This window comes from Fundulus heteroclitus, chromosome 22, assembly GCF_011125445.2.
Source record: "Fundulus heteroclitus isolate FHET01 chromosome 22, MU-UCD_Fhet_4.1, whole genome shotgun sequence".
Classification (NCBI taxonomy): Eukaryota; Metazoa; Chordata; class Actinopteri; order Cyprinodontiformes; family Fundulidae; genus Fundulus; species Fundulus heteroclitus.
The window spans coordinates 590668-617691 of record NC_046382.1 but is presented as its reverse complement, the minus strand read 5'-3'; the positions used below and the strand labels follow the sequence as shown (position 1 = coordinate 617691).

The window sequence follows — 27024 nt, the reverse complement described above, 5'->3', positions numbered from 1 at the left end:
TTAATGCATCAGAGGTCTTCACCACCAACACAGACTGCTACATGCATTTAGCTACGGTTAGAAATTAGTATGTAATATTCCCTTAAACCAATCAGAAACCAACAAACACAGGAAGAATCATGATATGATGTTAGGATGTCTTCATCGTTTTCAAACCGAGTTAGACCTTTATTTCATGGAACGCCCTGAAACGCTGCTGTACTGTGATCTGGAGCTACATGGATGGACTAAAGATTAAATATGGCTGACAGCGCTGATAGAAAAATGCTGCATTATAGATAAAATCTTTGTCCTAAACTACCTAACTACAAAATGTCTGTGAAAACTCAAAATTTCCTGACAGATATAGATTTTAGACCTTGGCTGGTTTCATTTTGACCAAAGATGAACAATCTGCTGCTTTTTTGACCTACAAGAATTTAAGGAGTCCCTGCAGGTTGTGTCCCAGGAACATTTCTTTTTATGATCTACATGCTTTAAATGGGTCACCTCAGTTATGGTTTGATTAAACTTCTGAAGACCACCACCATCCCTCCCATACTCTATAGCGGGGGTGTCAGACTCATTTCTATATTGGGCCACTTTTGGCCCAATTTATACAGGTTTTCTGCAACAGTATTAGTATTGGAGTGAGTTAAACTTTAAACTCATCATTCTGCATCACTTTTTTCTTTTGGTTGTTTTAATGTGTTGTGGGGAAAACGGATATCTAGTGTCAGGACGCTGACATGATATTCCTTTTTTGGTTCTTGAGAACTGGATAAATTGCTTTAAAAGGCCGGATTCAGCCCACGGGCCTTGAGTTTTGCTTTGTGCTCTATAGGATTACATTCACATCTTGTCTGAGTAATGGAAGTGTGGAAACTCTGATAATCAATTGATCAGTGTCCATTGAAGATGAAAACTCCCAGCATAAAATCTAATAAAACTTCTTTGGTATTCAGACAACTCCTAAGGCTACATTGCCAGACGGGACACACAAAATTAAAACAGGAATCTCTGAAAATGTTCCAGCATGTTTAAAACTCTACTTGGTTTCAAATGTTTCCAAACTCTTGGCAGCAAAGGACTCAGATCAGCTACTAACTTTTACTTCTCCCCCACAAACACATATATTAACTTATGTTGTTTGAACAGTACGTTCAGGTTGCCCTAGGCTACCTCTGGTTTATGATCCGGTTTGTGGAAAAAGCTCCTGGATCCTTGAAGAAAGTGAAGAATGATCAAAAGAGGAACCCAAATCACGCACCTTTAACTTTAAAGGAACTGGTCTATCAAAGCTCTCTTTCTTACCTTGTGTGTTGACCTCCACTCCTCCATTCATCACCTCCTCAGGGAGGAACCTCCACTGGAAGAGGGCGTGGTCGGCTCCGCCTGTGGTGAGGACACACTGTTGGTCACTGGACCAGCGCACGTTGGTCACATGGGCCGAGTGACCAATGTACTTCCTGAATTTGGCTCCTTGAGGGCAAAAAAAGACAGAGACTTAATAAAATAAAATATATATATATAAATCCAGGAGGAGCTGCAGGAAAGAGAGCTGAGACCTTTCCTGATGCAGGGAAAGCGGTAGAGTTTAACCAGACCAAGGTCGTCTCCGGTGACAAGCACAGCAGCTGCCAGGTTGGCGTCCACGGCGTTGATCGCCGTTGAGTCGGAGTATTTGGGCCAGATACCGCTGACCTCTGACCCCAGCACGCTGCTCCAGGACGCCCAGTGCTGACCTTTCACCTCCTCTTTGTTGATGATTGGTTTCCCCACTGCAGGAGAAAGAATGGGTAATTTCTGCAGATGCAGCTCTCCATAACAGCAGACATTATTATGTTTATGATGAAGTCAGGAGAACAAGGTCTCCATCAGTAACCACCCTGTATAAACCAGAGACCCAATCCTAGATCCTAAATGAGGCTGAGAAGACGGCCTCGTCTGGTCGGACGCTGACGTAGCAGTGATGTCAGGAGAAGGATGGATGGCACACAGCCTTTAAAGACCTGTAACCTTAGTGTAGTTGGGACTCACTGGGCATCCGGTAGAAGAGGCGTTCTCCTGCGCCGTCGTTGCTCTGCAGGATTTTCCCGTCCACAGACCAGTCCAGGTGTGTGATGAAGCTGCTGGATTTACTGCATTCTCCCACCTGCACCCAGTCAGAGGGATGATTGCTGCAAAGCCAACCTGGCAACCTGCCGGGCTTCCTTACGTAGAAAAACTTTTACAATTTGACAAAATAAACAGAGTTTTTCTGCATTTTCTTCTAGAACTGCGACTGAACTGGAATGTATGGACTTTTAATGTGTGTGTATTGTTGTGCTGATTTAATTGACAGATCAGTTTTGGGAATGTGCCTGAAATGACATTTGTTGTAAATGTGTTTGAAACATGTAAACCTCTCCAGCGTCAGCTCTTCCTGCTGCTTCCTAACCTTCTTGTATCTCTGGGCAACAGCGTAGATGTCCACCAGTCCATCATTGGAGCCGACAGCAAGATACGTTCCATCTGGAGAGAACTTCATCTCATGGATCACCTCCTTCCTGTCCTTGATATGGACAACCTCCGTCATGTCTCTGAGGAGAAAGTACATCCAGTTAATGCCCCAGAAGCCCCACCGTGGCCCAGGTTGAGTCCCAGACATCAGTGTCTGTGTGTCACCTGACTCTCAGGACGGTGAAGGATCCGTCCTTCATTCCCAGAGCCAGCTGGGATCCGTCCAGGCTGAACGCCACACTGCGGACCGCCTCCTCCATGTTGCAGCGGGCGATGAGGGCGTGGTCGGCCAGACTCCACAACCTGCCAACGACACAGAGGTTTGAACCCAAAGACAGCTTCACGTCGTTAATCTACAGAAGTTTTCATGGACGGATTCCAGCCGTCTTCAGATAAAACGGTTCTTTCTCGTCCGATGGAGTAGCTGTCCATGGTGCTGAAGATCAAACCGCACTGGAACACGTAAAACTCCATCTCATTTAAAACTCTTTATGTTGTCAACATTTCTATGTATTGGTAGACAGAACAAGGTCACAGACACCGAGGACGGTAATAAATTAATTAGAAAACATAAAAGGTAAAATGGTATAGTAGGAGCTCAAACAGAAATGCAAACCTAGGCACTCAAAATACCACAAATTGTGGCATTCAATTTTAAATTTAGTTTTTAAATGTGAATTCCTGTTTGTTTAAAACACACTTTGGCTCTAAAATAATTATTTCAGTTCTACTAGACTTTATATCCATCACTAAACCCAACAAACAAGTGGTTTACATCCCTGCTGATTTTATATTCTTGTAAATAGTCTGTCGGTATTTATTCTGTGCATAAATATACATGTTGGACATCTTTAAATAATTCTATCTAGTTGCACATTTCTTTGAGTCAGATAATGCTATTCTTGATAACTGCACAGTATTTTCCTTATGCTGTATATTTGCTCTTACTATAAAATCTCTTATTGTTTTATACTCTTTCACCTTGGTGTGTCTACACGCTTTTATCTGCTTTTTGCTTTGCTGCTGGTTAACCTGAATTTCCCCACTGAGCCACAATAAAGGATCTTTCTATTTCTATTCTTTAATATTAAAACCCAGAGAAGCCACAGTGACCACAGTGACCTGCCACCCAGTGCAGTCGTGGTGTTAGCAGGTAGCTCCCAGTCTGAAAGCATGTTTCTCTGACCCACCTGACGGAGCGGTCGTCGCTGCCGGTTACAGCCAGAGGCTTTTTGGGATGGACGTCCAGGGCCCAGAGTTCACCCTCGCTGTGTCCCTGCATGATGAGCAGCGGCTTGTCGCGCTCCCGCACCATCACCTGGACACAGAGCGACTCAGACATGGGGGAAAATACAGCGTAGACACATCTGCCATAGAAAGTCTGAGTGATGAAACTATGGACAATATTAAAAGCCTTTAGGTTATATGGCAAATATCAGTCTGCTGGTTTAATAACAGGAAGTGGTAGAGGAAACATAGGACACGTTAATTCACCATGAACTGCAGGCTGATCAGGTAAACTTCTTTATTGTCTATAACAACTTAATCAACTTAATCTCCAGCTGTTATGGGGGGAGGGAGTGGGGGGGGGCACCCTGGAGGTGACCAGTCCATCACAGAGCAGCACAGAGACACAAACAACCATGGAAACACTCACATAACAGCATTTATGGAGGCTAAGGAACCCGACAGTCATGTTTTTATGACTTTGGACTGTGGGAGGACGTCAGAGTACCCAGAGAGAACCCACAAACACACAGGGAGAACACGACAATGCAAAGCAGAAGGACCCCAGGCTGGGATTGGAACCAAGGACCTTTTATTAGCAGCGGTGCCACCAGACATGTGACTTTTCAGGAAAAATGTTAGTACCAGCAGAGTTTAAATTTTATTCAAGTAAAACAGGAAAACATTTGATGTTTCTGAACAGATTCAATCAGCTTTAGGCTCTGAAGATTTCTAAAGCTTACAGAGATTATTGTCGGAGCTAAAATTAGAAAATCTAAATGAGTTCCATCAACATTCTCTAAATATAAACCTTTAATTACTGACGGGGGTTTGTTCAGTAGAGAGAGACGTTGAGCTGCAGCAGCTTTGATCAACCAGAATAAACTTCTTAGAACATTTCTGCAGAAGCAGCTCTGCATGGAGCCGGTTCTGTTTCTTCCTCACCTCAAAGATCTCGCTGTCCTGAGTTCCTGCCAGAATGCGGTCGGCTCGCCAGCAGACGCTTCGTATGGACAGACCTGGAGGACAACGAGGAAGAAGAGGAGGAAACAAAAATTAACTTTGACTCAGTCAATAAAAAACTTTCATCTGCTGCTGCGGTCCACTGAGTTTTATCAGGTCTACAGACAGATCAGCCGTCTGCGGGACATTTTAGAGCTTTACCTCATTAATTCACCATGAGCCCAGAACCAGAACTGACTGAGGTACTGACAGTGGGCCCACCTCGATGGATTAAAGTACCTTTTATTCCTCTAATGTAGTATGCAGAGTTACAGAGAGAAGAAATACTTGAAATATATCAGTCTGGTTGAAATTAACTGGATAATAATTAATGTTGACTTTTTAGAAACATTCAGAACTATACATTCATGTTTTAGTCATTTTCTAATGTGTTGAGATGCACCTGGATTTTATTTTATACAAGGACAGAAAAGCCCGAGAAGGTAAAATATATAAAAGAAATGACAAAAACACTGAATAAGATAAAACTTTGTCAAGATACATATGAAGGGGTAAAACCAGCAGTAAAATAGAAAAGAAAAGCAAACATAACAGTACTTAATTATTGCAATGTAAAACGTGCAGCTAAGTTATTTCAGTTAATAAGCAGAAAATGTCAACATGGATCAAAGCTTTAAAATTGACACATTCAGTCAGCAGGGAGGAAAAAATTGTTTTCTTTATCAGAAAATATTCACAGGAAGAAACTGTCAAATAAGAAGCAAATTAATCACTATTATAGCAACAATTAACAAAATAAAAATTCACAAAATAGTAACAATTCACAAAATAAACAGTTTCATAATTTTTTTCAGCAATTTAAATGAAAAATGTTTTCATTTAAATTTTTATTAATGTGTTTAAAAAGTGGGCGTGGCAATTTTTTAGCTCATTTCTTGGTTGTTTCAGGGTTCAACACCTTTCTGATACCAGAAGTGACCTTATTTAGAAAAGAGGGTGGAGCTATAGAGACAGCTGAAAGCGGATTGGACACCTCCATTGGGTCAGGACTCTTTAGCCAAAGCAGAAATACGTTCAGCAACAGCAAACAGAAAAATTCTCCTAAATCAGACGAGGAAGGCAAAAAGGTTCTGGGGAAATGAATATCATGAACCCATAGTAGAAAAGATGTCAGCACAGTTTTATTCATGTTATCCTGTAAAATAATAAACTGACGGTTTAATTGTCCTCCTCATCATTAGAGGCATTTTTATCTTCAGAGGATGATGATAATGGAGGACCTGCTTTAGTTCCTGTTAACTCCAGATCTCAGCATGAACATAATAATGTCTGGGAGGTTTCTGCTCCTCTGCTGGAAACGTCTCCCTGGAGCTTCACAGCAAAACGAGCTCACAGCTCAGGACTTTAGGAGGGAGTCAGAAATATCAGGGGAATATTTCCTGTTCAAAAACAAGAATTCACAATCGTAAATCTCTTTAATTTGAGTCTCAATGCGTCGCCTTTAGATATAATTTATCATTAAATCATTAACAGGTTCTGTTTAATGGTTTCTTGACTCTGCGGGTCAAATTTACCCTCAAATTAATCTCAGATAAAACACATTTTAACAGTAATAAGCTTTTCACCCAGAACCAGGTTGGTTTAGACGGTTTTTACTTCATGTTTACTACGCTTGTGTTTGTCTGATATTAAATACTTTTGATCATCTGAAGCATTAAAGTCTAACAAAAGCAGAAGTCTTCGGTTGAGGTGGAAACACTTTTCTGCAGCAGAGCTCTGATAAACCAGTTTATCCTGGTTTATTCCAGGTTACCTGATGTTTTCTCCTCTTCACCTTGTTAAAACTTTTCTTATTTGCAGTTTGATTACGTCTGTATCTGTATCTGGTTCTTACAAGCTACTTAAAACTGTTTCTGTCAATATTTTGTCAAACGGTAAAAACTGAGAAATAGAAATAAAACCATCTCTGATCACTACACGTCATTTCTTCCTGGGTTCTTGATATCTTAAAAATGTAACTCTGTAGAGACCATAAGAATAGATTTTCACATCTAGCATCTTATTTTCCACATATAACTATGTTTCTATGCTGTATGTCTGTTCTTCTACAAAAAATAAGATGGAATTAAATAAAAAAGTCAAATAAAAGTCTTCACCATGTAAAAATTAACCTGTTCTCAGAAAAGAAACGCTCTGCTGTCTCAGGTTAATCTAAAATGAGATTATTTTCAGGTCTGGAAAATACAGAAACTTTATTATTATTGGTTTAAGTTTCCAGAAATGTTCACAGATTCCCCCGGAGGTTCTGGTGCAGTCACTCGTCTTTCTCTGCTGCAGAAAGAAAGGATCCAAACATGGACTTCAACAGGAAGAGAAACGTTTGTGCTCATTACTGAAAGGACAGAATTATCATTGATCTCTGTTTAAACACGGGAGGTGATGCTGAGACATTTCAGACGTCTTAACTCTTAGAAAAGATGCAGAGACATCAGCAGCATCCGCAGACAAAGACTTCCTGTATAAATGACCTTCTCTCCTGCTTGGCTCTTTGTCCTGGAAACCTTTCAGAGAGACGGCGACACAAAGCCAGGATGGAGGACATGGACAGAGAAATGTCACATTTCTCATTAGGACCCTTAAAGGTCTCCGGCTGGTTTAGTCTAGGTACAAAACCAGAACACTAACTGAACCCAGACCTGAAGGACTTTAACTCTAAAACGTAACATATGCAGTTCAGCCGTGACGCAGAGGAATCTATGGAAACATCCTGAAGTTACAGCACGGTAGAGGCTGCATTATAACGTGGGGAACCAGAAGGAAACTCTTTAAAAGCTGTAGTGTAGTTGGGTCCCTGAGCGTACCTTTGTATCCCTGCTCCGCCTCCCGCAGGTCGATCTTGGTGATGGGTTTGAAGTCGACGTCCCACAGCCGGACGCATCCGTCTCTGCCTCCAGTGGCGAAGCCCTCCTCGCAGGAATACATGCTGAAGATCCCAGCCTGCACAGGAGGACCGGACACCTTCAGCAGCGCAACAAGTCACAGAGCCAACGGACAAATTCATCCCACAGAGCCAGAAAACATCTGCAGTTTGCAGGAAATAACAAGTCACAGAGCTAACGGACAAATTCATCCCACAGAGCCAGAGAACATCTGCAGTTTGCAGGAAACAACACCTAAACTCGGTTCCTCTGTCAGAAAACTGCCCCGGTGATGCTTGGACTAACTCACCCCGTGGGCGGACTGAACCGTCCGCATCAGATTGAGTCCTTTCCACACGTAGATGTCTCCGTTGAGCGCTCCAGAGTACGTGATGTCTTCTTTAGCTGACGCCACACACAGGATGGTCTGCAGGTCGCCCGTCTTCCCAAAAATGCCTCTCTTTGGGCTGAGCGCGTTCCCACAGAGGGACCAGAACTGCAGAATCACCAAGAGGTAACAGAATCATCAGGATCCTAACATCCAACAACTGGATCAGTTCAGGAACCGTTAGAGAGAGCACGGTTAATACATATAATATACATATAATGTTATTTAGATTGTTTTAGATCATCCCATCAACAGAGATATTAACTAATTCAAACATTGCAGCTTTTATTAATCCTTCCTGTCTTGTTGCTCCTGTCAGTAACACCTCTTCATCACCTCCTTCCTTCACAGACTGATTCTTTAGTCGCGCGTCTTTAAAGCAGCAGGTTTTACTGTCCAGTCCAGTGAGGACAGGTGTTCCTGATTCAGGTAAGTGGGCACAGGGCTTTTGGTCATTTCTGGCCTTTCTGAGCCACCATACATCTCATTTTGATGGATCAGTGGCTCCATCCAAATACCCTTACAGAGTCAGGCTTCTAGCCATAGCAGCAGTGCATCAGCAGTTCTCTGAATGGTGCAGCCAGTGAGGAAGGAAGTAGGAAAAGGAGCCTGAATGCTTCCTTCCTTTGCTAGTTTAGCCTAGGAACCTCACGATGTCCCAAGGAGCTAGGAGCTAGGAGCTAGGAGCTGAAATTAAGGGGATTCACATGGAGACGGTGTTGATTTCTAACATGAAACTCCTGAGTTTGTCTGATGAGGTCAGAGCTGCTGACGGGTTTCCTGGAGAGGAACCGCTTCATGTTTCACCGTTTGAATTACAAACCGACACAAACGACTCACCAGAACCAGCAGGTTGGACAGACAATAAAAGCATGAGATGAGCAGAAATCAGCAGGTTTCACCTTGATGTGTTTGACTCCGCAGCTCACCAGACGGTTCTGCTGGAACGGGTCCCAGCAGATGTCAAAGATCTGCGGAGGAGGAGAGGCGGTTAGTCTGTAGGACCGGAGTCTGGACCTCCCCCAGAGAGAGGAGCGGCCTCCTACCCTGTCTGAGTGTCCGCTGGCTGTGGCCAGGATCTTCCCCTTCTTCCATTCCCAGATGCAGACGGTGTTCTTAGCATCCAACCCAACGGACGACAGCCTCTACGGAGACACACGAGTTAGTCAGAACAACCGGCGTTAGGTTCTGTCTACAGGTTCAGAACCAGAACTTTGTCCCTAAGCAGGAGAGGAGGTTTATAATCTTAGTTTTAAGTAATAATATAAAACAGAACCAGAGGAAGTGGAATAATTCTGTCACAAAGGAACCTTTTCAGCTTAAAAGACGTTTGTTCTCATGGCGGGACGGTAAAGCTGCTTCCTGAACACTTAACTACAGAGAAAACTGTCCCACTACCAGATCTATGCTGAAAACATCACAAATAACTGATGATGATGATGAAGATGAGGAGTGAAATGACCTTTGACCTTGACGAGGATGAAGCAGAACAAGTTTTTGTTCGTCTGCAGCAACAGAACTTTAAATTGGACCTTTTTATGGGTCGGTTCCTGTTTTACGACCTCCATCCTGTTGGATTAAAGCTCTAAAAGTCCAGATCAGAGTTTTTTTGGACTGGTTCTGTTAGTGTCTGGTTCCTGCCAGCTTTGGTTTGCTCTCCTTTTGATCTTTCCTGTTCTGTCTTTAGTTGGTGGGTTCTGTTTGGTTCCTTCTGTAACCATTTCATACTGGGTTCTGTTGGATTCTTCGCTGTGTTCCTCCCTGGTTCTCTGATTCTCCATCAGCGTCCGTCGCTCTGGTTCTGATTGGTCCGACCACAGGACCGTTTTCATACTTTCTAAATTAAAATCAGACGTATGTTCCTTATATTTCAGAGGTTGGAGGTCCGGTTTGGACACCAGACTGGTTCTCAGAATCTCCAGCCGTCTCTTTGTCCTCAGCTTGTCCGGGTCCAGTTGGTGGTTCTGTTTCTTGTAGTGAGTTCCTTCAATAGCTGCTCCTCTGTTTTAGACCCATATGAAGAACCGGTTCTGGTGTGAATCGGGTTTTATCCGTTTTTTCTTTCTCACATCACTGATGAAGCAAAACACAAAGTTCTGGTCCAGTTCTTCCCGGTGCTGCCCATAAGCCATGAGCTGATGAACCATTAAACAGAACCTTTTACTGGTGCTGCTCAGATCAGCCACTGATTCGTCACATCACTACAGATCTTCTCTGCAGCTGGAGGTTTTGGGTTGAAATCCCTTTTTTCTTTGCTTCGTCGTCTCAAAATGTAGAACAGCGAAGGAAACCCAGAAAGTTCTGATTCTCCTGCGTTACGTCAGGAAGGAAACATCTGTGAGTGCGAGCAGAACCGGGTCGGGTTGATGAATATCCTTCCCTGAGGTTCTGATCAACACGTCGGCCCGCCTGCAGACGAGTCGCTCCATGACAGACTTTCATCATTTTTAAATAAAACCTTTTCTGATCCTGTGAAGCAAAACAACCCAACAGAACCATTTCACGGCGCTGCATCATCTGGTTTCCTCTGGATCAGACCCAAACAGCAGGAACCAAACCAGAACAACGCTGGGATCAATGAAATAAATCCAGTTAATAATAAATCAAAGGGTGCAGGTTGCATCTGTGGCTGATTTATTATTAACTTGAACTGCAGTGTGTCTGTGTGTTTGTGTGTGAGACAGTGTAAGGCCCGATATTCCAACTTATACCACATTGTGAGGACTCACTGCTGCTTTTGGGTTAGGGTTTAGGGTTAGACCATAGAAGTTAATGTAAAATGAATGGAGGTAAATGCAAAGTCCCTCTAAAGAAAAAAAAATTTAATGTCTGTGTGTGTGTGTGCGTACTTGTATAACTATTGTTTTGAGGACCAAAACATGACAGTAGACCAACGCCGTGAGGACATTTTTAAGGGTCCTTAAAGTGCAAATTGGGCTAATGCTCAGGTTTAGAGTTAAGGTGTGAATTGGGTTTAAATTCAGGGTTAGGGCATAAAAAGCAATAGAAAATGAATGGAAGTCAATGGACGGTCCACACAGTGACGTAAAGACCAACGTGTGTGTGTGTGTGTCACCTGTCCGTCGGCGCTGAAGGCCAGGCAGGCGACGCCGTGCGTGTGTCCGTCCCTCAGCAGTGAGACGGTCTGCACGGTGAAGGAGTCCCAGACGCACACGTAGGGCTCCTTCCCCACCTGCCCAGTGGCCACCAGGGAGCGCTCTGGGTGCAACGCCAGGCTGAGGGGAGGAGAGCAGAGACAAAGAAGACAAAAAGGTTTCAACTAGCACATGATTCCTAACAGATTACGCAAAAATATGTTTTTAAATATCAGTTTTAAATAAAATAACATTAAATTAAGTTAATTAGGTTTAATGTCAAGGAAATGCTCAATGTGAGCCTTAGATGTTTCTTTACTGTAGTGAAAGACATGAAAACAGGATTATTGTCTTTAAACCTAACCCCTCTGGATCTGATAAAGGCGTTCTAAAATCTGAAGTTTAGATTTCAAGCGAGTAAATGTGATAGTTATACGGTCCAAAGCAGGAAACCCAGAGTCTCTGAGGACCAAAGCGGTTCTGAGGATCTCCGATTAGACAAAAACAGAGCAGGAGAACATGAAACTATCCAAGGAAGCAGCTTCTGCTGGACATCTGTACCTGCATCCAGAACCATCACCCATCAGCAGCTGGTAGAACCTCATGGAAGAGGGGTTCTCCTGGAGAACATTCCTCCAGCTCTACAATCCAGAGTTCATGGCCTTCACTGCGTTGAGAAAAGACTGATGCTCTCCTCAGAGGAGGACTCAGAGGCTTCTGGGATGGACCATCATGGACCAGTTCTCGGGATGGTTGGTGGAAAAGGAGCATCCAGCTGGATCGTTGTCTGGACTTGGATCATCTGCTCCTCTCTGATGGCAGCATTGATGCAGAGATTTTAGAGCTGCTGCTTCCAGGTTCACATCTTCTCCACAGAGATGCTGGTTCCTGAGGCCTAGATGAGGATGAGGAGGGTCCAGCTGCAGTTCTGACCCATCCTCTGTCCTGCAGAGATGTTTATAAGATGATTTAGAAATGTAGAAGGTAAAGTTTACTGAACTCACTCCTTCTTTCTTTGATTTGTTTTTTCCCAGCGTGTAGTTTTTGTTTTGGGTATGACGAGCTTCTGCAGAGATAGAAGTCAACCTGGACTCCAGAAATCGGTCTACAGATGATCTTGGTTCCTTCCTGATTAAAACCCTGATGAATCCTGATGCCTCGTGTCCTTATCTGCCCCCCCCCCATCAGAACCATCGCTGAGACAATCTTAATGAATCAGACCAGTTCACTGGTTCCCTGTGTGTTAAGAACAGAACAGGTGTGTCGGCCTCAGAGCTTCATTGATCAAACACGCGTCTGCTCGCCGACTCTCGCCTTAGCCTTCCAGCCAATCAGTAGGCTGGCACGTTGTCATGACAACTAAATCACCAAGGGCGCCGGAGCTGTGAAGTCAAGGTCAAACACGACACGCTGCGGCGGATCATACCTGCTGCCGCCATCTTGTTCTGATTCCTTCTGTTCTGATTTATGTTTCCATCATTAAAAGCCAGAAACAGGCGTCGGTTCTGTTGGACTCACATTCAGCACATCTGGGCTTTTATTTTGGGAACTAATGAACTAAATTACAACATTTCCTCAGTGGCTCTCCCTCTGCAGACGTTCCCCTCGTTATAAAACACGGTTTTACTCTCAGAGCTGCAGAGACCAAACCTGATCCGGACCCAGAACGACCCGGGGGTCCGGTTCAGCACGCTTCCTGTGCTTACAGACCCTAAAGACAGATTAAACTGAGCCGGGTCCATAAACACAGAGGGAACAAGGGAGGGGGGGGGGAGACGTTGTGAGGGCCGTTACAGTTTTGGATTTTTGTTTTGGTAAACGTTGGTTCTGTAAAGATGCTGTTTTACAGGATTAACAGAACTTCAAGCCCAGAACACTGTGAGCAGTTTGGATTTTATCAGAGCCATGATGTTATAGCCCCGACCGACCGAACCCAGAACCCAGAACCCAGAAACCGACCCACGTCAGACGCATGAGCAGCTTTAGATTCTGATGCCTTGGGGTCCCGCTGTGATTGTGTTACACTGTCCCTCAGGCCCGGTTTGCTGCTGTACTGTTTGGCCCATTTTTTTTATTGGGAATGTTTCAGACAAACTATTTTTTTAATTGGACCAGGTCTACAACCTTGAAGTTGATCCATTTCTAACTACCTGTGGGCAGAGAACCAAATCTATCTGGGTCCCCGGGGCCCACATCCAGTCCGGACCTGCAGGTGAGTTTCAAACATGAAGCTGGAAGAATGTATGGACGCCACCAAGAGGTGAGCCTCCACATGGCGACCCTCTGACCTGTCTGACCTTTGACCCCTGACCTCTGTTGTTTTAGACAGACGTCACCTTACGTCTGACTGAAACGCCAGAAACACGACAGAAACTCAAAGCTGGTTAACATGGGTTAATAAAGGACGGCAGCAAATGGTTTTATTTTCAGGTTCTGGAAAAGCTGAACTGGATCACGGTTCTAAACCGAAGAACCCGACTGTTTCTTTAGAGGAAGAATGAGAATCTGTTTAATCCCAGGAACGTTTCTAACTGATTATCCATCCTGAAGATTCATCAGCAGGTTGAAAATCGATGACTCAGGTCACGTTAACGTCTGATTTCCTTTCCTGTCACATACTTTCCAAAATCAGTTTGGTTTTAGGATCCAAAACTAGGAAATATTTGTACGGCAAAAAGGTACGACACTTTAAGTGGAGCTTAAAATCTCGTTAGGTTTTTCCCTCGTTAAAACCTGGTTTCTATGTAAACAGGTTGGCGAGAAATGTGAAATATTCTTAAAGTAAAACTCAGCTTCCTGCAGATCAAAGTTGTGTGAGATAAACGAGATCTGACTGAAAGCTGGAGAGGGAGGAAAGCTTCAATGAATGCTGGTGAAACACAATCGCTGCCAGCTTCCACTTTCTAAATATTCCTGAGATGATGTGAGGGTTGGGTCAGGACAGAAATGTCTTTCTGTGTCTGAGGACAGAGATCAGCAGCATCCATCAACCTGAGGCGTATCAGCTGAACACTCGCTGATTTATCCTCAATATGGTTTATTGGAGCCCAGATTCATCCGAGAACCTCAGAGTCAGAGCCACTAAACAACGACTAAACCATGGAAACGTTAGAAAACTATAATGAGTCAGGACTCTTTAGACTCTTTGCATAATTAGACAACTATAAGGCAGAAATTATCCAAAATGATAAACAGCAAAACTACAAGAACAGGTCTAAAAACAAAGTCTGAATGACAAAATATTCTACATCTAAACATCTAAAAGAACCTTTTACTCACAGCAAAACGGTGAATTAGAGACTCATAGTTCCTGTCATGCTGAACATTTTACACTTTGAGATGATTTTTTTTTATTTGTCAGTGAAAATAACGACACCTAAACAAAAATACATCCAATCCCATCAACTGCCTGTTCTGACAAGTTTCTAACAATCTTGAATCGGGTTTGGGGGCCTTATAAAATCATTCCAAGGGCCCCATACGGCCCCCGCGCCACACATTGGACACCTGCCCAGGAAGAAGGTTTTCCTGCAGGGTGGTAGACCCAGGTTTGGTCAGGTCGGTCCTCCAGAGGGTCGGCTCTGCCCCCAAGTCTGCTTACTGGAGGGTGACGGGGAAACCTCCACATGGTGGCGCTCAGGAGGCGTCAGGACCAGACCATCTGCCTCCTTGACTGTTTAAATCTATAATAATAATAATAATAATAATAACAATATTAGATTCTACATCCTCTGTAGGATGGAAGTTATTATGAACCAGTTTCAGTGACCGTGTTGCCTTTCAATGTTCAGCCTCTGTTCCCACCAACTGATGATGAACATCGTGTTTGTTTTTATTCATAAAAATGATTTTAGAACGAGTTCAGCCTGGATCAACAGCTCTCGTGTTCATCAGTTTAATTTATGGCATAAAAAGACATTAAACGGGTCAAAGATCAAAGGCTCATAAACCTGGTTTCACATTTTAAGCTGGACTTAATGTCCAAACAACGTCTGGATGAATGAACAGAGCTTAGAGAGAACTAGTTTCAGCTTCACTCTGCTGGTTATCAGCCGTGAAGATCTGGACTTCTTCTTCTCTGGACGTCTGAGACCCAGACAGCTGGTACCTTTCAGCTTCCAGGCATTTCTAACAGAGACAATAAGAAGGCTGTAAATAAAACTCCTTCTGCTCCGAGGACAAACATCTCCTCATCTGAGCCGGGTCTGTTCTGTCAGAACTCAGCCAAGTGAGTCCAGATCTGGACCCAGATTATAAACCCGTCTGGCTTCCTGACTCTGTCTGAATGCCTCCTCAGCTGCAGCTGCAGCATTAAATACGATCACAGATTCTTATTTCACCAAATGCGGTTTGAAATCTTTGGGTTTTGTAGGAAATCTTTGCATAAATCATTTCCTGAGTGAAACCACAGGGTGCTGCCTGCAGGAAGCTGACCTTTGACCCCTGCCTCCTCGCAGTGAGCTGATTGGATGCAGTTTGTGAAGCTGAGCAGAGCTTTACTGGATAAATCTGTGCGTGCAGGACGGAGTGCCAGCGGATCGGCAGAACATTGAGGGCTGCGGGGCAGATTGGCGGTGGGATGCTGCACAGATCATTTCTTACTCATCATCTTAATGAAGACCACTGAGCTGCGAAGGCTCCGAGCCGCCGGGCAGCAGCTTGCTGCTCTGGCTGCTGCCATCAGATCTGTCACCAGCAAGACGGCCGCTTCTCTTCACATGACCAGCAGAAACACGGAGACCAGCGTTCACCGAGTCAGCAATAAAACCTGGAGTTGTCTTTAATGAAGATCTAAAGATGGACATGATGAAGACAGAAGCATGCTCCACTGTAAGGAAACAAACGAGGCAAACCAGCCACAAAACAGGCCAAAGCAAAGAAATAAACATAAAAACAGAATAAAAAGACGACCAAAGATTAAAAACAACAGGAGAAACCATAAAACAACGTTTTATCACATGAAATAAGAGAGAACAAGTTCAGATAAACAAGAGAGAAGAACAAAAAATAAGATCAATTTAAATATAAAGATGTGGAAAAAGGTCAGCGTTAAAAATCATGAATGTGAAAAACCTAAAAGTCTGACTTTGAAAAACAGAAGAAGCAAAAAAAATGATAATAAACTGAAAACAATGAAAAAGAGGGGATGAAAATCAAATATGAGCCAAACAGCTAAACTATTGATGACAGGAAACTGATGAAGCAAAAGAAAAATGGTTCAGAACCAAAAACTGGAGAAAAACGGACCAAAAGGAACAGAAACAAACATGTGGAGAAATAAAAGAAGCGCCTGGGAACAAAAGAAGAAGAACATGAGCGTAAATGATCTGCTTCCAGTTCAGAACCCGTCCTGCAGCCCAGATACCAGCCCGCAGCATTTCCTACTGTCAGTGAACGCATCGCTGAGCCATCAGCCTGTCAGGAGGAACAACGAGCCGCTGGTTCACAGCATGAAGGAGGCAGAACCAGAACCAGAACCTGCTGGGCCGACTCCCAGCAGGGGTTCTGGTTCTGCCTGAACGGGTCAGTCTAGAGGAAGAGCCTGGAGATCCGTGTTAATGGACCCAGGAAGTCCTTCAACCAGCAGCGTCATGAAGGAAGACGAGCTGCTGAACTTTAACTCCTGTTAGATTTATTTATAGAAATGTTTTAAATTAAATTACAGATGATTTAAACCCACAAAACAGCGTTGATAAACGGGACTGATGGAGGAACCCAGAAACCGGTTCAGTACAAGAGGTTTGGAGAGCAAATCAATAATAAGATGGATTCTACTGATGTCTCCAAACAGCAGTGAGACCAGATCCATCTGACGCCTGAACTCTGCAGAACCCACTGAGGAGGAGATGTTTCATGTTGTAGGACGCGCGGAAAGAATCAACATGATTCAATTCAGTTTTATTTAAATAGCTCCACTTCACAACAAATCAACTCAAGGCTCTTTCCAAAGTCAGACTCCATCAGATCCTCCAGGTTGGTGAGAAAGTTTCCTCTCTAAGGAAACCCAGCAGGTTGCATCAAGTCTCTCCAAGCAGCATTCACTCCTCCTGAAAGAGCGTAGAGCCACAGTGGACAGTCGTCTGCATTGTTGATGGCTTTGCAGCAATCCCTCATACTGAGCATGCATGAAGCGACAGTGGAGAGGAAAACTCCCCTTTAACAGGGAGGAGAACCTCCAGCAGAACCAGAACCAGGCTCAGTGTGAACGCTCATCTGCCTCCACCCACTGGTGATATCAGCTCTGTGTCCAGAGAAGATCTGCAGACCTTCAGGAGATCTTCACAGGTGACATGTCCCATAAGGAGGTCTCCGTCCTCAGTCCTGACCCAAAGAGCTTTGCACCAGTATCCTGTCTGGGAGCCACCAGAGCCTTAAAATAAAACCAGACTAGAAGCTGAAGAACTGGTGGTCTTTATGTCATGGAGGAGAGCTGGAATGAGGCAGTGTTGGTTCTTCTGTCAGATCCTCAGAGCGACAGCGTCTGTTTGTCAAACAGCAGTCCTGCCTCTGTGTCTGAGCAGACCTGTAATCTGGGCTCCATCGCTCTGCTCCTCCCACGTGACCCGCTGTGTCAACAGGGAGACCAGACGCTCTCCGCCTGCAAACGCAAACAGCAGCAGGACCTGACGCCGGACACAGGAGGTCTCCTGAGCACCGGCTGGACCTGGTGGACCCGCTGGACCTGCTGGACCTGGTGGACCTGGTGGACCAGCTGGACCTGGTGGACCAGCTGGACCTGCTGGACCAGCTGGACCCGCTGGACCCGCTGGACCTGGTGGACCTGCTGGACCTGGTGGACCCGCTGTCAGAACTCAGACCTGATCCATCTGATCAGTCAGGCAGGATTATACGCTCTAACCCTCCACATCGTGTCCTAATGATTGTGAAGAGGAACAACAATGTTCTGCAGCTTTAACATGTTCTCAGATATAAACCTCTGCTGCCCCCTAACCCAGATGGGTTATATAGATCCAGATGTTCTGGTTCTGGCCTCAGAGGTTCTCCAGAGAACATCCACATTCAACAACATGTGGACCTGGAGAGAGGATGGACCACCTGCAGACCTACCAGGACATGGACGTCCACCTGGACTGACAGGCTGGACCAGGAGAGCATTGATCAGAGAAGCAGGAGGACCATGGTGGCTCTGGAGGAGCTGCAGAGACCCACAGCTCAGGTGGGTCCATCAACGGGACGACTAAGTTCTGAACACCTTAAATCAGAGCTTCATGGAGAACGACTAGAAGAAGGTTCTAGAAGCACAGAACCATGCTTAGGAAAACCCAGCATTCCAGCACCAACACCTTAGAGCTACAGGGCACGGTGGAGGAGGCATGATGATGAGGGCAAAGCAGTCAGGCCATCTGCAGCTGCTGCTCGGTCCAAACCGGGTCGCCAACAGAACAACGGGTCCAAACAGAACCGCATTTAACAGCCAGGCGGATGAGCAGAGACATGCTGGTGGGTTTAAATGTGAAAAGTGGAGCAGAGTTCCTGTAATGAATGAATGTGTTAGCAGAAGGCCTGCAGGCGGCTCAGAGGAGCTGTGGACTCTGGTTCTGCCTCCAGACAGCCGCTCCACTTTACTCATTCAAGCAGAAACACAAACATAATGATGCTGCGCTCTGTGAGCTCGGCTGGTCGGGAACTTCTGCCTGCAGGCCACCGGCAGGAAGTGGGACAGAAGAGAAAGGAAGGGAGAACCAGAGCGCACTGACCCGGCAGCTGGGCGGGCTCTAATTGGCCCAAATGTCAGAGGAGAGGCACACACCATCACAGATATGATCTATAATAATATATAATATATAACTTTCATAGCTGAGACACAATAACCTGGGCAGCAGTCACAGCTTCCACCTGAAAACAGCAGAGAAGAAAGAAAAGGCATCAGAGGAACGTCAACTTTAACCTCCAAGGAGGGAAATGAAACTGCAGATCCGGTTCTGCCCAGGAAAATGATCCAGAACCGGATCATGAACGATGAACAGCAGCTAAAGAGCAGAGAGGTTGGGGAGGAGACCATGTTCTGAGCAGCAGCCTGCAGGTCCAGCAGTGCTGAGATGCTCAGAGGACCAGAAAAGCTCCAGAAAAGCTCCAGAAAGGTCCAGAAAAGACCCAGAAAAGATCCAGAAAAGATCCAGAAAAGCTCCAGAAAGCTCCAGAAAGATCCAGAAAGCTGCAGTGCGTGTAAAGCAGCAGGAGACCTGCAGTGTTTGTGGGTCGGTGCTGATAAAACAACAGATCAGCCAAACATTCTGATTATCTGTCATTATAAACTCAGATAGAGGGTCAGCCTGAGCTGCTGCCACTGATGGCCGACCGGACCGGCATGTCTTCAGTGGCAGGAGAACCAGGACTCTGACAGACCTTCTAGCTGTGAGGCTAGCATGCTAACCACTGGGCTAGCATGCTAACCACTGGGCTAGCATGCTAACCACTGGGCTAGCATGCTAACCACTGGGCTAGCATGCTAACCACTGGACTAGCATGCTAACCACTGGGCTAGCATGCTAACCACTGGGCTAGCATGCTAACCACTGGTCCACCTGCAGGCAGCAGGGAGGGAGACCTGGACCCAGACACAAACCTGACGCTCATCAGAGGCGCTGATGTGGAAGAGGCAGCATTCAGCTTCACAATTAGTCACACACACACACACACACACACACACACACACACACACACACACACACACACACACACACACACACACACACACACACACACAGAAAACACCCCAGGCTGCAGCTGTAAAAGCTGTCCGAGCTGCTGGGATGACTCATAGGCTGAATACCAGGTGTGTGTGTGTGTGTGTGTGTGTGTGTGTGTGTGTGTGTGTGTGTGTGTGTGTGTGTTACTGTGTGTGTGTGTGTGTGTGTGTGTGTGTTTCCATGAATGAGCGACCTCCCTGAATCACCAGCCTCCCCTCTGCTGCCTCGTTTCTCAGGAATCAGAGTTTCATCTGAGCTGAGTGAACGTCTGACATGAAGCTAAATTCTCCTGAAAGCCTTTCTCAGATCTGATTGGTCGGATTCATGAGACAAACTGGATGAAGACATCGCAACGTCTCCAAAAGAGAACACTATTGTGACATAAAAAGTTTTTAGACTTAAATAAAGTGGAGAATTTAGAGCCTGTGAGGACTCAAAGGGAAGCTGTGGCTGAATGTCACATGATGTAGAAACTGATCAGGCTGAGCAGCTTCCCTCAGATCTGAAACCATCCTGGAGTCCTCCTGCTACTTTCTCTCCAAATGGCTCTGGTGGATGGAAATGAAGATCTGATTACTAGTGGGGGGGGGGGGTCTCTGGATCCCTGGTCAGACCGGCTGCAGCTCTGGATCTGAGCCATCAGCAGAAACTCTGGACAGGAGTCTGGACAGCGTGAGCTAAGCTCTCTGGTGTGGAACCAGCATCCAGTCCAGTTATAGTGACTCTTCCTGAGCACCAGGATGAACAGGAGCATCAGAGGAACCAGGAGGGATCCAACAACGACTGACAGGAAGGTTTAAAATAACTACAGAGACTAAAACACAGAAAATAAGCAAATATGGTGTAAAAAAGACTGAAAATCTGTAACAGCCCAATAAATCAGGAGAACAGGAGTTCATCCTGGAGACGCTGCAATAAACCTGAGTGACCAGAACTGGACCCATCAGCTGATAGGATGAGTCTGCTCTAAGGCCGGGGGGGTCGGCTTCAGAACCAGGACCAGAACCAGGAACAGGACCAGAACCAGAACCAGGACCAGGACCAGGACCAGGACCAGGACAAGGACCAGGACCAGGACCAGAACCAGGACCAGGACCAGGACCAGGAACAGGAACAGAAACAGAACCAGGACCAGGACCAGGACCAGAACCAGGACCAGGACACACCTAAGCCTGCAGACTGGGTTTTTTAATGGTTCTGGATGGACTCTGATGGTCCTGATGGTCCTGATGAACCATCAGGAGCATCAGCAGAAGACTGGAGGCTCCTGCTCGGATCTAGCAGAAAATCTGGGTTCTTAGTTATAAACCGTCCTCTCAGTGGTCGCCTGTTATTTCTGACTAAACTAAATCAATCTGAGACAAACACAGAATAAATTCATTATTTAAAGATGTAAATCTTTCTGCTGCGTTTCTGCTGGTTTCAGTAGAAAATAATCCCAGATCAGAGCTTCCTGGGTGATTGATGCTCTGAACAAAGGTTTAGTTATTGTGTGCGTCGCTCTGTGTCGCCGTGAGTTCACAGATCTGCTTCCATCAGGCAGATTATCAGCGTCTGCATGCAGCAGCTGGACGCTGCAGAGAAGATTCAGAGAAAACCCACAGAGCTGTTCCTGACGCTGAGGTTTAATCCTAGCTGAATGTTTCTGAGCCTCCAGCTGGTTCCTCTGCTCAGGCTCTCTGGGTTTTCTCTGCAGGAGAGATGTTCCGTCACAGTCTGAAGGAGGAAGGACGCTCTGGAGGATCTGCAGCTTTAAGGACGCTCTGGAGGATCTGCAGCTTTATGGACGATCTGGAGGATCTGCAGCTTCATGGACGCTCTGGAGGATCTGCAGCTTTATGGACGCTCTGGAGGATCTGCAGCTTTATGGACGCTCTGGAGGATCTGCAGCTTTAAGGACGCTCTGGAGGATCTGCAGCTTTATGGACCCTCTGGAGGATCTGCAGCTTTATGGACCCTCTGGAGGATCTGCAGCTTTATGGACGCTCTGGAGGATCTGCAGCTTTATGGACGCTCTGGTGGATCTGCAGCTTTATGGACGCTCTGGTGGATCTGCAGCTTTATGGACGCTCTGGAGGATCTGCAGCTTTATGGACGCTCTGGAGGATCTGCAGCTTTAAGGACGCTCTGGAGGATCTGCAGCTTTATGGACGCTCTGGAGGATCTGCAGCTTTAAGGACGCTCTGGAGGATCTGCAGCTTTATGGACGCTCTGGAGGATCTGCAGCTTTATGGACGCTCTGGTGGATCTGCAGCTTTATGGACGCTCTGGAGGATCTGCAGCTTTATGGACGCTCTGGAGGATCTGCAGCTTTATGGACCCTCTGGAGGATCTGCAGCTTTATGGACGCTCTGGAGGATCTGCAGCTTTAAGGACGCTCTGGAGGATCTGCAGCTTTAAGGACGCTCTGGAGGATCTGCAGCTTTATGGACGCTCTGGAGGATCTGCAGCTTTAAGGACGCTCTGGAGGATCTGCAGCGTTATGGACGCTCTGGAGGATCAGCAGCTTTATGGACGCTCTGGAGGATCTGCAGCTTTAAGGACGCTCTGGAGGATCTGCAGCTTTAAGGACGCTCTGGAGGATCTGCAGCTTTATGGACGCTCTGGAGGATCTGCAGCTTTATGGACGCTCTGGAGGATCTGCAGCTTTAAGGACGCTCTGGAGGATCTGCAGCTTTATGGACGCTCTGGAGGATCTGCAGCTTTAAGGACGCTCTGGAGGATCTGCAGCTTTATGGACGCTCTAGAGGATCTGCAGCTTTATGGACGCTCTGGAGGATCTGCAGCTTTATGGACGCTCTGGAGGATCTGCAGCTTTAAGGACGCTCTGGAGGATCTGCAGCTTTATGGACGCTCTGGAGGATCTGCAGCTTTATGGACGCTCTGGAGGATCTGCAGCTTTATGGACGCTCTGGAGGATCTGCAGCTTTAAGGACGCTCTGGAGGATCTGCAGCTTTATGGACGCTCTGGAGGATCTGCAGCTTTATGGACGCTCTGGAGGATCTGCAGCTTTATGGACCCTCTGGAGGATCTGCAGCTTTATGGACCCTCTGGAGGATCTGCAGCTTTATGGACGCTCTGGAGGATCTGCAGCTTTATGGACGCTCTGGAGGATCTGCAGCTTTATGGACGCTCTGGAGGATCTGCAGCTTTAAGGACGCTCTGGAGGATCTGCAGCTTTATGGACGCTCTGGAGGATCTGCAGCTTTATGGACGCTCTGGAGGATCTGCAGCTTTATGGACCCTCTGGAGGATCTGCAGCTTTATGGACCCTCTGGAGGATCTGCAGCTTTATGGACGCTCTGGAGGATCTGCAGCTTTATGGACGCTCTGGAGGATCTGCAGCTTTATGGACGCTCTGGAGGATCTGCAGCTTTATGGACGCTCTGGAGGATCTGCAGCTTTAAGGACGCTCTGGTGGATCTGCAGCTTTATGGACGCTCTGGAGGATCTGCAGCTTTATGGACGCTCTGGAGGATCTGCAGCTTTAAGGACGCTCTGGAGGATCTGCAGCTTTATGGACGCTCTGGAGGATCTGCAGCTTTAAGGACGCTCTGGAGGATCTGCAGCTTTAAGGACGCTCTGGAGGATCTGCAGCTTTATGGACGCTCTGGAGGATCTGCAGCTTTAAGGACGCTCTGGAGGATCTGCAGCTTTATGGACGCTCTGGAGGATCTGCAGCTTTAAGGACACTCTGGAGGATCTGCAGCTTTATGGACGCTCTGGAGGATCTGCAGCTTCATCACAGCAGCAGCCGGACCACAGCGGCCCATCACCAAGCTGTCATTACTATTATCTGTTCATAATTAAACAGGATTTCTCTCTCCTAACTTTAAATGTAGCTTTTAACTCATTAATAAATAATGTGTGTCAGTCTAAACTCTCCTATCTACCTGTTTTTATCTGTCAGACATGAATTTCCCAGCTGACCTGCAAAAAGAGAACTATAGGTAGGCATCGTTTTGAAATTGGTATATTTTCCCTTGATTTGAGCAGCTAAATATGACTATTTACCAATGATAGTATGAGTATTTTAACCCTAAAATAAAATAATTAGATACTCTGCACCATATATAAGGTGATGGAGATGAGCTGTTCTTATTCTTATCTTATCTTATTCCATTGGCAGATTGTCTTATTTAGCTGCTCAAATCAAGGACAAATACAACGATTTCAAGAACACTTTACATACTTTTAGTTCCCTGTTTGCAGTGTGAGGGACAATAAAGGTATTTGTAGTCTGCTCTATAACAAAAGAAACAGCAGTTTAAATGCCCCCCCCCCCACACACACACACACACACACACACAGACATCAGGCTACAACCACACCTGAAGTGTTGAGCTGCATGGATCTAATGTGGCTTTTCTTCAAACTCCCATCAGTGCAGGATCTCCCCCCTCAGAGATCTCTGCCCCAGCACCAGCAGCAGCAGCAGCAGCGGCAGCAGCAGCTAACATCCAGCAGAAAGCCCACAGCAGGGGTCACCAACATGGGGCCCGCGGGCTCCAGGCAGCCCCTGAGGACCACATGTGGCGGCCAGGACCCCTGGCCGCCACATGTGGTCCTCAGGGGCCACATGTGGCGGTTGTACCACAGTGGTACAACCGCCACTGAGCTGCATCTAAAGCTACTTAACTTTATCCTGTTACTCTTCCTGTTTATTCACACCTGCATTTAGACAGATTTAAAAATGACAATATCTACAACAAAGCATGAATAATGTGTTTATTTTACATAAAGTTAAGATGAACTCTGACTCTTCTAGTTAAATGGTCAGCACAGGTAGCCCTTCCTATAATAAAGTAGCTCTCAGTTTATAAAAGGTTGGTGACTCCTGATCTAACAGACCCTGAAGGACCCAGAAGGACCCCCCCCCCCCCCCCAACAGAGTCTCCCTGCCCTGGGTGACTTGTTCTAAACGTCGTTGGCAGAGTTTTCATCCAGGGAGAAAGGGATGGAAGCTGTTTCAGGTTTCATCAGCAGCACCAGAAACACTTCCATCATACCAGGAGTCCCTGAGACCTCCAACCAGGAATCTGGCAGAAGGTCCATCCAGGTCCAAAGAGCCAGGACGACCCGCCGCTGCTCTACTGAGGCTGAGCTGAGGGACATTAACTCGTCTCCATCACCTCCACGACTAAGAACAACCATCTTCACCGTCTGCTTCGTGCCTCGGTTCTGTTTTCTATCCAAAATCAGAACCAGAACCGTCAGAACCAGGACCAGTTTAAGGGAGAAGGTCCCTGTCTGCTTCATAGAAGAACATTTTAATCATCTTCATCAGAGCTTTGTTCATAATTAATCTGCCTTAACGGGTGTTTCTGCTCTTCTTCTGGCCGCTCGGCACCAATTGGACCTCTTCTCCACCCGGGTTCTCACCTCCACCTGCACCAGGTCATCTAGCTGCCCTGTGATTGGCTGCTTTAATGTTTGCCAACGAGGAAGTGGTCAGTGGGAGTAAAACTAAATGAACTTAGCGACCATTAACAGCGCAGGTCCTGTCCTGGTTCTGGTGCGCCGGGTCGTCCGGTTCCAGGTGTCTTACCTGATGATGTCATCGTTGTGACCCAGGTAGAACCTCTGGCTGTGCTCCCTGGTGTTGTAGACCACGCCCACCCCGGCCACGAAGTACACCAGCTCCTTGCCGGCGGTGTAGAAGAGGTTGTTGCGGCACTGGTGGCCCCGGTACCCGTAGACCCAGTCCAGTCTGAGGCGGCAGCCCGGGGCGGTCCGGTCCGACATGCTCCCTCATCTGACGGGACCCGCTGTCCTCCTCCTCCTCCTCCTCCTCTTCCTCCTTCTGGTGCTCTGGTTCTGGATATTGTTCAGGATCCTCCAGAACAGAAGGATGGAGCTCTTTAACAGTGTGGGTGGTTCTGGTTCTGGTTCTGTCACTACAAAAATCCGGTCATTCCGGTTCAAGGCAACAGATTTCCTCTGATTCTTATTTTTTACTGGATAATGTTTTTATTTAAATCAGACAAAGGTTCAGAGAAGAAGAGGCGAGGCTGGACTGGACCTCTTCAGAACCAGAACAGAGGCCCGGTTCTGACTCCTCCACGATGAAACCTCTAAGATCTTTAAACCTGTGGAGAACACAGAGAAGGTTCTGACAGCTGGTGGCTTTTCTTATTGGTCAGGGCTGAATCTCTGCAGGCTCAGAACCAGAACCAGAACCAGAACCGGCCACCACCCTGTCGGATCCTCCTGTTTCATCAACTTTTCTCTGGTTCTGAACCAGGAGGGCTCCGGTCTGGACCTGAGGAGGGGCGTTTCCCCTTCCCGGATGAATTCTGGAGGCAGACGTGGGTAAATCTGGAGTGGAAAGTTCCTGGCCGGTCCAAACCCACTCAGCCGGGCTCAGCCAGCGGGGCACGGCTCCATCCCTGATCCTGGAAATATAATCCCACTGCAGGATAATCCTCCCATCCTCTCCCCCGGCGGTGGTCCCTCCTCACATCATCTCCACCAGAGCGCAGGAGCTGGAGAAGGAGCCGCAGCGGGGAGAGCAATTATCCACCGAATAACGGAGGCGGCTGGTTCCCACCGGGGAGGGTCGGGCCGCTCCGGAGAGAGCCGAGGAGCCGAGGAGCCGAGGAGCCGGGGCGGCAGGGAGCGGCACCGACAAATGTTTAATCCCCGCAGATGGTCCAAGTTCAGCGGGCAGAGGAGGGGAGCAGCCCCGGCTCCACGGAGCAGCATCCTGGGCGCAGGACGCCGGAGGAGAGCGCGGGTTCCCCGCAGGAGGAGAGCATCGTCCGGCTGCAGCCGCGCCCCTCAGACGGGCAGAGAGAACCGGAGCTGGAGCTCCGGGATCCGGACCGGAGGTTCTGGTGTGAGGAGAGCCTCCCTGGGAGCAGACTGCTGAAGACCCGATGGCTCAGCGGACGGGCGCGCGCATCCAGAGGCACGCCCGCGCGCACATCCGGTTATTAAAAATAAAAGCTTTGAAAATGCCGACGAGGAGGAGCCTGAGTCAATAAAGACTTTAATAATAAAAAAGGTTTTAGAAATTCAAAAATAAGCTATTTAAATGTACTTTTATACATTTAAATAGTTTTTTCCACCCATATATATATATATATATATATATATATATATATATATATATATATATATATATATATATATATATATATATATATATGTATATATATATATATATATATATATATATATATATATATATATATATAGTATTTACCTTCTAAAAAGAACAGAAAAAAGAAGAACACAA

The 27024-nt window shown here is 46.4% G+C and overlaps 1 protein-coding gene across 4 annotated transcripts in view; it reads right to left on the bottom strand.

Annotated features, from left to right (window-relative positions):
• The window catches only part of LOC105917600 (echinoderm microtubule-associated protein-like 6), a 64016-nt gene extending 37307 nt beyond the window's left edge, over positions 1 to 26709 (bottom strand). For all 4 annotated transcript variants that reach the window (XM_036126306.1, XM_036126308.1, XM_036126307.1 and 1 more), the window contains exons 1-13: positions 25333 to 26709; positions 11054 to 11213; positions 9024 to 9122; positions 8880 to 8948; positions 7900 to 8085; positions 7533 to 7668; positions 4654 to 4727; positions 3672 to 3799; positions 2647 to 2784; positions 2420 to 2561; positions 2020 to 2134; positions 1548 to 1760; positions 1294 to 1461 (exon numbers count right to left, since the gene is read on the bottom strand). In XM_036126306.1, the coding sequence (XP_035982199.1) occupies positions 1294 to 1461; positions 1548 to 1760; positions 2020 to 2134; positions 2420 to 2561; positions 2647 to 2784; positions 3672 to 3799; positions 4654 to 4727; positions 7533 to 7668; positions 7900 to 8085; positions 8880 to 8948; positions 9024 to 9122; positions 11054 to 11213; positions 25333 to 25529 (1825 nt within the window). In that variant the 5' untranslated portion in view covers positions 25530 to 26709. The remainder of the gene's footprint in view (positions 1 to 1293; positions 1462 to 1547; positions 1761 to 2019; positions 2135 to 2419; positions 2562 to 2646; positions 2785 to 3671; positions 3800 to 4653; positions 4728 to 7532; positions 7669 to 7899; positions 8086 to 8879; positions 8949 to 9023; positions 9123 to 11053; positions 11214 to 25332) is intronic.
• Between the last annotated feature and the right edge of the window lie 315 nt (positions 26710 to 27024).